We start from the raw sequence: 12,998 nt of genomic DNA on the forward strand, positions 1-12,998 counted from the left end.
TTTTAAACTATGTGCCAAGTTAAAAAATCAGACAAATAAATTGAATCGGAGGTAGTATTATATTCTCACTCTGTGAACGAGTCTGTCATCTGATCTTTATTTCGCTCTTTTTTTCATGTAAGCATGTATATGATGTAGTTGTAACATAGTTGTGTACATGGACATGGACTATTACAGTATATACAAACTTGCTAGACTAGTTTGATCTGCGATCTGCTGTTTTGGAGTGTTCACCTTGTGAATTAGTAGATATAACGAATGGACTTCGGACTTTGTATTTACCATTTGTCCATGTAATTGATCCAAACAAGTCTTCCTTTGGTTTAGATGAAGCTTTGAAAGACATTTCATAGCTCAACTTCTTGCTATTATTTGTAAATACCAATTTATTCGGGGTCACTTGGACTTCCAAACCAACTGGTGCCTTTATACTTGCTGTGTATGTTGCGTCGTCTTGTCCTACGTTAGTTACAGTTCTTGTTACTTTCTTGATTTCATTTTCTTTGATATTTGAAACAGCAATGGAAGGGTAGTTCATTTGTGAGACGGATTCAGAACTTGAGTTGGTGGGACATGAAAAATCATCAGGAACTGTATTTGAAATGAGTTTTATCTTTGATTTATCGTAGCCAACTGAGCATAGGTACTGCAAGTAGTCTGCGGTGTTAGTCTCGTAGACCAATCCTGGATTAAGTGCCAATGAAGGGCTTGCTTCTCCAGCTCCTATGTCGTATGGTGTTGCAACGGATCCAGAGACTGTTGTGATTGGAGCCTTCAAATTGTTAGTCTGTAAAGCTGTAAAATTAAAGATTGACATGAGTCAGTACAAAAAGGCAGTTCGATGCTCTAAGCTCCTGCTTTTGCCGGAGTAAAGGCTTACCACATCGTATATTATATATTCTTACCTTACATTTGTGCAGGAGGTTGTTTTCACGACATTGATTTGAGTCTATATACATAAAATAAACTGTAGTATGTGAGTTAAGACTTCTTACCTGAGGTCATAATAGCTGATCTGATTGCTGAAGGACTCCAAGAAGGATTTTGCGCCTTGACTAACGCGGCAATACCAGAAACATGAGGGCAGGACATGGAAGTCCCTGATATTATGTTGTAAAGTGGTAACGCCTGGCCAGCGACAGCCTCTGTTGTGTCGTTTCCAGGCCAAGCCGCGAGAATTGCAACACCTGGTGCTGTAATATCTGGCTGCAAGGACAAATATCAAACTTGAGTCGGCCTATTTTTTTGTTGTTTTTCCATCTTCATTAGAGCATAACCAAAGAAAATAAACAACATACTACACCTTACCCCTACCACGTAGAGATAGAGAGGCTTCTTCCGATAGACCCTCCGATTAAATAAACCATGCCTAACAGTTCTAAAAAGGGAATACAAATATGGGAGCAATAACAACAACAGAATGATACAAAATGGAGAGTATTACACAACAGACAGAAGAAAGAACAGTAACAACAACGAAATAATTAATGCAATAACCGGAGAACAAAAAAATACAAGTGATAGCGAAATCAAAGAAGAATAATGCTAATACTACTAGCAAGAAAGAAGACAAAAATAGTATTTACTTTGAGGAGATTATGTGTGTTGTATGTAGGACCCCTTGATGAGAAGTAAGCCACAAGAGGAGCTGGTTTGTAGTTAGCTATGGTAACAGTTGGCAGAACTGATGCAACTGGTTTCCTTCACAAATTTGGAAGAATATTATAAGCAAAAATTCATCAGTTAGCAACAAATGAAATTCAGAAATATCAACTAATTACTTTGTTGAGTTGATGTAAGAAAGGATCTCATTGCTATCCTTTTCAGTTACAACAGCTGCTGGAAAGGAATTGAATTTTGGGGCCACAGTTCTTGCATTATCATCTATTAGTATAAATCCAATGCCACCTTTCTTCTTCACTTCTGTTAGTTTCTCAGTAAGTGAAAAGTATCCGTCGCGATTATCACAGAGAACAATTTTCCCCTTAACTTTGGTTTCATCTAATGAATTCGGATAACAATACCTGAAACACGTTGATTAGTTATAGGTATGTACAACAGTCAAACCTCTTATAACGGTATCTTGTATCAGGAATCTTTTGGTTTCTATAGAGAAATGTCGTTCTAGAAAACATATAATATAACATAGCATGGAAAATTGGTTCAAAAAAAACGTGGTTGTTATAAAGAGGTCTGACTGTATGAGTAGACATCAAATGTTGTGTCCTACTATTCTCTATTCTTTAAATTACCTTGCACCTTTCTCCATAACAACATTATTGCTGGATTTGGCTAAATCGCCACTAATCAACGGGTATACTGGAGATCTTGTCAAGTTACCTAAACTTATACCTCCTCCCTGCAACTCAAATAAGGATACCAAGTATTATAGTGGATAGTTTTTGACATTTTCTCTGGCTAAACAGAACACAAGATTGATCTGGTTTAGAAAAAAGTATCTGTTCTTACCTTTATCAACTTGTTTCCACCTAAGACAATATCTGTCTCGAAGTCACGGTCAATTGTAGTAGCTGCAACAGTGAGAATCCAAGGTGCAACATTGACAACAGTTGCCGGACCAGGGCCATCATTTCCAGCAGAACAGGAAACAAGAATTCCCTTTTCAACAGCATGGAATGCTCCAATAGCTATAGGATCTCTAGAAAACTCGACTTCAAGACCAGATGATGAACCAAGTGATAGCGATAAAACATCAACCCCATCTGCAATTGCATCATCAAATGCTTTCATTATAGCTGATCCGTGACATCCATCAGCCGTGCAGACACGATACATGGCTATTCTTGAACCCGGGGATCCACCCTTTGCTGTCCCAGAAGCCAAACCATAATAAGATGCTCCTGAAATCAAACTCCCAGCTGCTGTAGATGCAACATGAGTTCCATGTCCATTATCATCCCTAGCTGAACCAAAAGGTCTTACACCATCCTCATCAGAGTCATCATAGAACCTTGCACCAACTAACTTCCTAATAAAACATCAAAAAATAGCAAACTCTATAAGTTTCCAGTCATAAATGTGGCGAAAAACAGGTGTGATCATACGCGAAATTGTATATGAGGAGCTAGAAAGTTACTTGTTGCATTTGAAAGAGATGGAATCATGACTTCCCATACAAGTTCCTTTCCACTTAGATGGAACTTCACTCATATCATTATCACTAAAACTCTCTGATTCAGGCCATATTCCTGAAAAAATAATGGACAAAATTTAATTCTATCATACAAAATATATAACTTGCTTGCACTTCATTTTATAAATGTTGCACCTGTATCCAGGATTCCAATTATAGTATCAACGCCTTTTGGTGACGCGTTATCAGAACCAGATATTGGACCAGAACTGCTTTCTACTTCAGTTTGATATTGCAAAAAGTCCCACGAACGCGTTGTGTGTAGTTGCAATATTGGATCAGGGAATACTGATATAACTCCAGGTTTTTGAGCAATAGATTTAGCCTCAGCTTCTGATAAACGCGCTGCGAATCCTGAGAAACCATTGTTGTAACTGTGTACAACTGCATCCTTTTTCCTAACATACATTAGAGATACATGTTTACGAAAAAAAATCTCATTCTTGAAAATGAACTATAATAATGAAAATTCCATCAACCTAACATTTTCTATTCAGACCGCAGTCTAAAAGGTCCATAAGTTGCAACAGAAATAAAAACAGAATCATTTAACAATTAACTGTCTCAAAAAGTAACAACCAGCCAAAAAAATCGTTACAAATTCAGAGCCATGTGTAATACTCCCTCTGTTTCAATATTATCTGAGGTTGTTTGATTGGACATGCAGTACGATCAAGAAAGAAAGACTTTCATTACATACATCATAAACGTGTCATGACATTTTTATGTCCGTAACAGTAATATCATTAAAGAGTCTAAAGGCAACGAGTTCTACATCGAGTACAATAGAAGAAACTAGTGTCATGTAAAATGAAACAAAAAGAGTATATTAATATAAACTAACCTTTTTATCAATGAGCTCATTAGTTCTGCTTGCTGATTTTTCGTGCCATCGTTCGACGAATCAGCAGCACCCATGTAAACAATATAAACACCATTGTTTTTTTCTTGAGAAACTGCATTAGTTTCTCTAAGCAAAGAGAGTAAAAATAAAAGGAAGCAAAAAAACAGAACAATGTCTCTCATTTTTGTTTCCAAATTAAATGTTTTAACAAAAATGAATGCCCTTTTTAAAGTTACAAAATGTTGATCACATAAAGCTTATTATATAGTAATCATCGTTTGGTGCATTCATGCGTGTACGCACTTTATAATTGCTCGTCAATCACCTGCCACAGCCTACATATTTTTAACCATCTATAGTGCGTTTAATGCTTATCCAAACACGCCACTATGACAGTGGAGTGGTGGTAGGCGGTGGCGATCGTGATCGTCGTCCACGTGGCGAATAGTGATTGGACTATAGTATTTAGTAATATAATATGTTACGTTTATAAGTCTATGATTTATATCGAGTGTAAGTGCAAAATCAACTTAGGTATAAAGAAGTATAACTAACCTACATGCCTATTAGATTGGATGGTTGTCCTAGCCATTCAAATTTCAAAGTGATGTTTTAAAATTATTTTACTTTGTTTTATCTGATCGTATCTATGATTTGAAATTTATGAATTATGAAGTTTATTATATACGTATTAAGTGAGTTGTTCAGCAAATATAACTTTGTATTGACAAGTATTTGAAGCAAAAGTTATATTTGACTATCAAGGGTGTGGTTTAATGTTTAATAGTAAAGTGAATGTTATGAAAATCACACGAGAGTTTTTTAGTTTTATTTAATTAAAAAAAAGTATATTATAATGGTGCTTTTAGCTTGATTTCAATTGATATTTGTGTTTTTTTAATTTTGAATTTGTATAAAGACTATCGTAAAGTGAACAAGTAGATATATGTGTCTTACATGGAAATTAAATGTGTCTACTTATTTAACTTTCAATAATTTTAAGTGCTTATGAATATAAAACAACGAAATCAAAGTTAACGAATATGTTTATGTATTATGACTAAAATTAAGAATGTTATCTAACTTTTTTCTTTATCTATCTAAACCTTGTAGCAAAGTTATCTGGTAGATATCATCAAAGTAATAGATACGTTAATGAAATATAATGAACATTACCATTTTTTAAAGGAGAAAATTGTTTCTAAATTCTCTTTTTAAAACATTCAAATGTGATTATAAATTAGCAAGGTTATATGGATCAAAATAAGTTATAGCCAATGGGCAGCGATAATTACTTTTCTCAGTTTCTTTTTACTTGTCATATTTTAATTTGATATATTAATGATTGATCTAATGAATTTATAGTTTTAACCTTATTAATTAGTAGTCTTAAATATATTTACTCACTATATTTTTAAAGAAATAACTCAATATTCAAAAAAAAAATTAAATTTAAAATATTTGACAAATATATAGAAATGGAGAAAATAACATACTACTTATGTTTTACGGTCAGTAACAAAATTTGAGTGTTTCAATGCGACACTCACTTCAAGCAGTTGCGCATCGATTTTCCACTACTCAATCTTTTTTCCTACTGGGCAACTGTATCATTTTTACGCGAATTCAAAATTTGAAATTTATTAATTTGTATAATATTTTAATATATAATAGTAGCATATTGAAGTCAAATATTTATACATACTTAGCGTCGTTTACTCATGATTTTAAATTATGTTAATTTGAAGTTAAAGTTGAAATTTTTTACATATTTCATTAAATTAAGGCATAATTTATTAAATTCACGTAAAAACACGTATTTTACATGTTAGCTAAGCGTCTTAAAAAAAACATGCTGTAAGTAGTTCACACAATAATAGCATTTCCAATTTTCCATCATATTTGTTGAAGAGAAAGAAGTATAGACACAAGTATTTGACCCCCCAAAGTTTAGGCAACAAAGAGTACATTTATTTTGGGGAAATATAATTTTTTAAAGACATTCACACTTTTTAATTCCTTTTTCATTTGATTGCTACAAATAATTCTAACTGCATGTGAATCATTATATTGCAACACTAATAATCATCATTATTTTCCAGCATGATTATTGCATAAAGTAGTATCCTAGACAGAAAGATGTTTATTCCTTAGATTTATGACAATGACGTTACAAAATACAATGATAACCCCACCGAGTGTTATTGTTTGTTATGTGGATTCGTATTTTTTTCTAGGTCATTATTAGTACTGTGTTTAAACAATAAAATCAGTGCAATCTGATTCTATAAGTAGGGTTTAGAGAGAGATAGAGAAAATGTATTGAGGGTCTATCTTTGACTCGAATAATGAACATAAAAATGGCTAAAAAAAAATTGAAGTACGACCAATAGTGTGATAATTAAAATACGAAAAGGTAGAATAGAAAGCAAAAAATTCCGTTGCCGGGAATTGAACCCGGGTCTCCTGGGTGAAAGCCAGATATCCTAACCGCTGGACGACAACGGATTGTTGTTTTCATACTTCAAAACTTATTATGTTTTCTTAAATTAAAGTTAATCATAGTTAAAGAGGGATAAATAGGTGTTAATTAGTACGCGGAACCATTTTATACTAAAATGATCGGATTAGTTATCACATATATTCCAATAACTAAAGGACTCTGTTGGATGTTATTCGACATTTATCGATCATGCTTAGGTACTACCATGTTTCAATTGGTAATGTTTTAGATGCTCCATTTTTATGAAATAAAATTGTTATTAAAAAAAAATATTAGTACACTTAATTATGAAAAGGGATAGAATTTCGAACAAACTTTTTATACAATATTATTTAATTTTTCTTTTCAAGAAAAAGTATAATGCATAGAAATGCCAATGAAGGTCCTTAGATGCTTATAAACTTACTTTTTGATAATATTCCTAAAGCAAAAACTGGTCCACAAATCCAGTGGTTCTTCAGAAAGTTAAATCATTATTTCTCCCAACTCATTATCAACACAAAATCTCTTGTTCTTAACGCAAGACCCTTTATTCTTATTCTGAAAGAGGACTACCATAAAGTATCTTGCCCTCGATGTTTAAGCCGACCCAATGAATGCATGACATGTGTCTTCATATACACTCGCCCTGAACACCACTACTAGTCTTACAAGCTCACAACGAGTCAGTTTACAGGAGGTTTGGTGAATACATGACACGTCTTCACATACACTAGCCATGAACAATGTCACAATAGTGTAGTACAATCACACTATTGAGTCACTGCAGGTATGATTTGGCTAACACCAGCAATGAAAACATGACACAACTATCGTACTACTAGCAAACAACGAGTTAGTCACCTACATGGTTTGGCAAACATCAGCAATGGAATACATGTCACATGTCTTCACAACTCACCATGAGCAATGCCAACACTATTGTATTACTAGCAAACAACAAGTCCTCGTTGACATGGTTTTGCTACCACTGGCAGCATAGCACGGACGAGGAGTAGACTACTATCGAATAATCATAGTTAATTAATACACATCTCACCATAATCTATCACTTAAGCATGATAAAACATAACTATAGTATAATGAGATGCAAAAAAGAAAAAATAATTTAAAACAATCAATATGCCTAGATAAGTATAACAAAATCAGCAGAGCACAATCACTCTGGATACCAGCCAAGCACTAAATCTACATTTTCAGAATGTTTCCTCTGAAATGGAGGTAAAGTTTCAACCCAAAAAAGTTAAACCTTAGGCTCAAAATCCAAATTCACTCCATTGAATCACAATGGAATACCAGCCTGCATATGTGATGCAAGTATACGAGCCAAACGACTCGAAAGTCTCAAGCTCAACTGTATATCCTTTTAATCTCCACTATCGTTCCACTCTCTATACCAGATAACTTACACATTAGTTTAACTCTTCCACTCACCTCAAAAACTGCAAAAAGTATGGCCTCCAACAAGGGCAGCAAATGATGTATGTATAACCCTTCCAAATACACCTTCCTTTAAATCAGAATGCAAAACAGAGTTGCCACTCGTTGCAAAATCGACAGTATTATTTCATGCATGGTTGGTAGAGATATTTTCCACGCCAGCGCCGCCTTCTTCTTGAGCTGGGTTTGATTGATTAGCTGATTCGTCCGATGAGCCACCAGCAGCTACCTCCAGTTGAGCATCGGTCACTTCTGTAGCACTGCTGATATTTGTAGCTGATTCATTCTCAGAGACATTCTGCAAGGAAGCTGTTGGACCACCATCTGACGATGCAACAGGTGTGGACAAACCTGAATCAGCTGCAAGCTGGCCAGCAGTACGAGTCCATTTCCTCCAACCATCCCGTCTCCTTACCTTGTCATCCTACAAAAAATCACATCACTACCATCAAGATTACTTCAAGTAACAGATTAGAACACCCATCTGCTGATACAGCAAGAGTGGAACAGTTGGTGCAGAACCAAAAATCAATTTCAAGTAGTTAGTTTATGTTGTGCGAAATGCAGCACCCTTACAAGACAACCCAAAACAAATACGTTATATTAGAGGCAAAGGACTTTAGGCTCCTCGAGTCTCACTTATCTTACCCTAGAAGGCCATAACTATGTGAGATGCCATAAGATGTGGATTCTCTCAGTTCATGAAAAAAGCTTCCAAAAAGATGAAGAAATATTTGATTCACAAGAACTCACACGGGCAGTTCAGTAAAGAAATTACAACTACAGGAACCTCAATGTGTACTTGATATCATGTGATAATAGTGGAAGAGAAGGATAAACAGGGAGACTATGCAGTACAAGATAAAAGTTCTTAACTAATGATACAACATGTTCAAAATACAGAGGCAGTGTTATCTAATATTATCAAGCATCTTTTTTCCTAACCCACTTAAAAGCATTAGAATATAATACATCAAGGCAAGAGAAGTTATAATTGCTATATTACCTGCACTTCTACAAACGTTGAAGCCCTCAAACAATACAAAATGAACTGGATAATATCAGACTGGACCTTCTCTGTCATTTTCTTAACCTGCAAAACAGACCACAAGCAAAACCTTCATCCCCAAAAATGTACTACTATATTGTAAAAGCATGTCAAGAACAAACAATAGATATTACGAGGAAACAAGTATGGAAATTGCATACACATATGGTTTCAATATTGGGCATATTTAGCAGTGGCAAGTCTAAGTTGATGAAAATTGAATCCCCTTCATTGAAAAGTATACTGTTTGATAGGGTAAAAGCAATTTTTTTAGTTACACATAAGTTGTTGGATGCCCTTGCTATAAGAAAAAGTTTAGTGAAGAGTCAAAGGAGGTTAAGAAATTGCTTTAGATCACAGGTTTAAATCCCATATATAACATTCTACTGATTTTTAAAATCCAATAGTATAGATTTATGGGGGGGCCACTGATATTTAGTACGGCTTTTTTGGGTGTATTTTGCAGATATGTATGTTTCAGTCAAATGAATAGTCAAGTAACATAACACATAATATGATTGCAGATTACAGTAGATTAGTTATAATAAAGCCCTCTATAAAAGACAAAATTGCAAATCTCAAAGTAAAAAAAAGTCAGACATCTTATAGTATTGCCATAATCAATACTCGAACATATAGAATTCCACCAAGAGAAAACGGTTAAATAATCTGGACAATAGGAATAACAGAAGTCCTAAAAGCATTGACGAGATCCAAAGCCTTATTTGTAATAATTCCACTATTTAAAGATCCCATAAAGAGTGCTAAAATCTACTTGGACATTGAACCAAATTCTAGACTTAGGCATGCAATCATTTGTCTGTATCCATTGGATAAAAAAAATGTTTTGTGCAACAATTTCAAGCAGAACAAATCAAAATGCTCTTACTGAAAATTATAGAATTCGGAAAACAGCTGCCATAAAATATAAATTTGGATACGGATTTTAAATTGAATAGAAAAGGAAATGGAAACCAATTCCCATTTTCTATCCTTGACTTCCTGTAAGTGCACCAACAAATTAAATAAAATAAAGAAGAAATGCCCAAATGGAACTCTGATCTCCAGATTTTCTCTTCAATGAAAGTTATTTCTGTCAACTGCAATAACATCCATCAGCAAACAGAAACTATGCTGATAAACATCAAAAGTAAACCAACATGAAACAATGTAACACAGCAGAACATTACAGCTCAATCAAAATTCTTTCTACAATTGGTCTGCATTTAACAACCTCCAGAAGCTACAACAAACATATAGGTGGAAGAGCAAATGTGAGACTGGCATAGATGCTTTGGGAGAGGTATCACTTCCTTTAGTAGAGAAACACACTTGTGTGTTCAGTCACCAATCAAAGGAACTATAAGTTTTTTAAAAGAGTTAGACAAATTACGCGTCTAGTATTTTCAATTTGTACTACAAAAGTAAATTTCATAGATGGTTCAAGGAAAGATTAAGTCAGCTCTAATATAAAAGACATTAAGCTAGAACAAAGGATCAGAAAATATCCAAATTTGGATAGGTAGCTGGAATGAAACCAGAATAAACCTGAAAAAGTACACTTCCAATCCTGAATTTAGTCTATTTGTATAGATTTGGTACCCATTCTAGATAAGTTCAACAGTTATTGCATACGCTAGTTTCTGAATAATTCAAAGAGAACTCAATTTCAACTAGAGCATTTTGTGAGTCATGACCTAGTTTCATATGTTTATCTCCAAGCACCTGACAATTACTATATGCAATTCACTAGCTCAAATGATCTCAGCATATGAGTTCAGGAACTTGTGACATCTTTATGCTGAGAATCAATGATTTTAGTTAAGCAAGCTGAGCTAAATATCAAAGAGAATACAAGGATAATCACAGCCAGATCATGATTATAAAGTCAATCACTCACACAGATCATGTCTTAAGCAAACAAAAAGTGTTCCAATAATTTGAAGAAAAAAAAAAGACATACATAGTCCTAAGCATATCAACATAGGAAAGGAAAGACAATGATGTGTTATCAAATTATCATATAGGCCGATTCAGCAATCAACCAATACGTACTACAGAAATAGGGATATCACTTACTCGAGGAAAGTTAGCAATCAGATGCATTGGAACCCACCCTTCCTCATCCATCTTTACCCTCAAAAAGTCATCTTTTACAAGATTAGCATCACTGAACCACAAAAAAAAAAAGGAACTTCGTTATATAAATGTCACAAAAGATCATATAAATTGAAAGAAGGAAATTTCTTTTAAAAAAAAAGGGGGGGTTGGGGGTGGGGAGGGGGGACAGGGAAGGGAAATGAAAAGAATTACATTCATAGCTTTGAAAATTACCTGAAGTAATACTCTATCTGATTAACCAAGGAGGAAGGCAAATTTGGATCCACTAAAGGTAAATGTTGGGGTAATTGTGGAGCTTGGTTGATGATAGGCACAGCACTATAGGGCTCCGGACTCAGTGGAGGAACGTAAAAGAAGGGAGTCATATCTGAAAGGAACCAACAATAAAATCAGTAACATCTAGCAAACTAGATTATTAAAGAATGGAGCAGCGAACTTACCATATGCCATCTGATTAACAAAAGGTGTTCTCATAGGGGTTGGAAGAAATGGACCAGAACCAGGGAGTGGAGCTCGCATAAACGCTGCATGAGGAGGAGGAGCAAATGGAGGACCCATATGAACGTCTCTCCGATCTTGATCACGCCTTCCCCCATGATTGTTATGATAAGACCCATCTCCACGAGGTCGGCCCCCAAAGTTACCTTTCCTGCCATGATTTCTATGGGAAGAATGATCATTTACTCCATGCGGCTGAGACGGAAATCCTCCAACAGGTCTTGCACCTCTTACAGGAGGCTCAAGAACAGGTGGGAAATGCATTACAGGAAAAGGAGGAGGCAATGGAGGTGGAGGTGGAGGCGGAGTTCTAATAAATGCTCCAGCACCTGGACCACTACCACCACCACCACCACTGCTGCTACTACCTCTGTATTTTATTGATCTTTGTCTAACAGGGGTTGTAGGATTTGCATTTGAATTTGTGTTTGCATTAACATTAGCCTGTTTTTGAGGTGACTGAGAAATTATTGGACCCTATTCACAAAAAACATATATACACACCAATTAATCATTTATACCCCTTTTAATTCCTTCATATCAACATAATAAATATAAATACAGTAAACATTTTAGCCATCAAAAGTACGCAAAACTAAATAAAAATTGAAACTTTAGACAATAAAAATCAACATTAGATTATAAATAAACCTGAGAAACAGAAACCGATCCATCTTGAAGTTTTGCTGAATCAGTAGCTGATTTTGGGCTAGGCCGAGTAGACTCAGAGAGAGCAGGCCAGGAAACAGCCCCACCCATAACAGAAACCGCCTCAACTACACCGTTTACAGGTTTATTCCAAGCAGGCTTCTTCGGCCGACCTACATTGCCCTCATTGCTATCAGCACTCTCCGGCAGAGCACCGGAAGTAGAAATCTCCGGCGAAATCTTCTGGGTCGAGCAATCATCCGACAGCGAAATTTTCTCCGGCGAAACACCTGCAGCCGCTGCCATCGGTGACGGCGAGCGAGGACTTGACACTGATACTGCTTCAACCTCTCCTCCACGAACCACTTGAGCCCATGGTGCTTGCAAACTCCGGCGAGCTTGAGGACTGCTGACAGTAGCCCCGACGGCCGCTGCACCGGCGCCGGATGTCACAACGGCGACACCATCTGTATTGGCCGCCGGTGGACTAGCAGAAGAATCCGGCGGCGGCGTGGCCATTCAAAACCAAAACAAAAAAATCAAAAAAAAATTCAGAAAAAAAAACCCAGTACCGATCAACAGAATCAAAGAGATTAAACAAAAATGCAGAGAGAAAAAAGATGAAAATCAGGCACGAAATTCAAGGAAGAGTGATGAGAAGAAAATTGAGGTTTTTAGAAAGCATCAGGTGTGAGAGAGAAAGGCTGTAAATTTTAGGGTTTCAGTGATCACTATCTCCCTC

The 12,998-nt window shown here is 35.6% G+C and overlaps 2 protein-coding genes and 1 non-coding gene across 3 annotated transcripts; all 3 read right to left on the reverse strand.

The window, feature by feature from the left end:
- Window positions 1-36: 36 nt before the first annotated feature.
- LOC101244074 (CO(2)-response secreted protease) lies at window positions 37-4,451 on the reverse strand. Its single transcript, XM_004238330.5, has 9 exons — window positions 3,999-4,451; window positions 3,290-3,552; window positions 3,098-3,209; window positions 2,470-2,989; window positions 2,253-2,359; window positions 1,782-2,024; window positions 1,587-1,701; window positions 996-1,206; window positions 37-795 (listed from the first exon to the last, which is right to left on the reverse strand). Exons 1-9 carry the CDS (start codon window positions 4,178-4,180, stop codon window positions 197-199), a joined length of 2,352 nt encoding a protein of 783 aa, XP_004238378.1. The 5' UTR covers window positions 4,181-4,451; the 3' UTR covers window positions 37-196.
- A 1,983-nt stretch (window positions 4,452-6,434) lies between these two features.
- TRNAE-UUC (transfer RNA glutamic acid (anticodon UUC)) lies at window positions 6,435-6,506 on the reverse strand. The gene has a single exon. It is a non-coding gene; the product is annotated as a tRNA-Glu (tRNA).
- A 1,047-nt stretch (window positions 6,507-7,553) lies between these two features.
- Window positions 7,554-12,998, reverse strand: LOC101244368 (LA motif RNA-binding domain-containing protein). Its single transcript, NM_001319128.1, has 6 exons — window positions 12,260-12,998; window positions 11,551-12,085; window positions 11,324-11,477; window positions 11,069-11,159; window positions 8,948-9,034; window positions 7,554-8,365 (listed from the first exon to the last, which is right to left on the reverse strand). The coding sequence occupies exons 1-6, from the start codon at window positions 12,773-12,775 to the stop codon at window positions 8,069-8,071; spliced, it is 1,680 nt and encodes a 559-aa protein (NP_001306057.1). The 5' UTR covers window positions 12,776-12,998; the 3' UTR covers window positions 7,554-8,068.

This window comes from Solanum lycopersicum, chromosome 4 (genome assembly GCF_036512215.1).
Source record: "Solanum lycopersicum chromosome 4, SLM_r2.1".
Classification (NCBI taxonomy): Eukaryota; Viridiplantae; Streptophyta; class Magnoliopsida; order Solanales; family Solanaceae; genus Solanum; species Solanum lycopersicum.

Excerpts from the sequence above, each read along its gene's own strand:
- LOC101244368 (NM_001319128.1), bottom strand. The coding sequence starts at position 12,775 with ATGGCCACGCCGCCGCCGGATTCTTCTGCTAGTCCACCGGCGGCCAAT. Across the intron at positions 11,160-11,323 it reads CAGATAGAGTATTACTTCAG|TGATGCTAATCTTGTAAAAG; the intron begins GTAATTTTCAAA and ends TTTGTGGTTCAG. Across the intron at positions 8,366-8,947 it reads CAACGTTTGTAGAAGTGCAG|GATGACAAGGTAAGGAGACG; the intron begins GTAATATAGCAA and ends GATTTTTTGTAG.
- LOC101244074 (XM_004238330.5), bottom strand. The coding sequence starts at position 4,180 with ATGAGAGACATTGTTCTGTTTTTTTGCTTCCTTTTATTTTTACTCTCT. Across the intron at positions 1,702-1,781 it reads TCTTACATCAACTCAACAAA|GAAACCAGTTGCATCAGTTC; the intron begins GTAATTAGTTGA and ends AAATTTGTGAAG. Across the intron at positions 796-995 it reads ATCAGCTATTATGACCTCAG|CTTTACAGACTAACAATTTG; the intron begins GTAAGAAGTCTT and ends TTAATTTTACAG.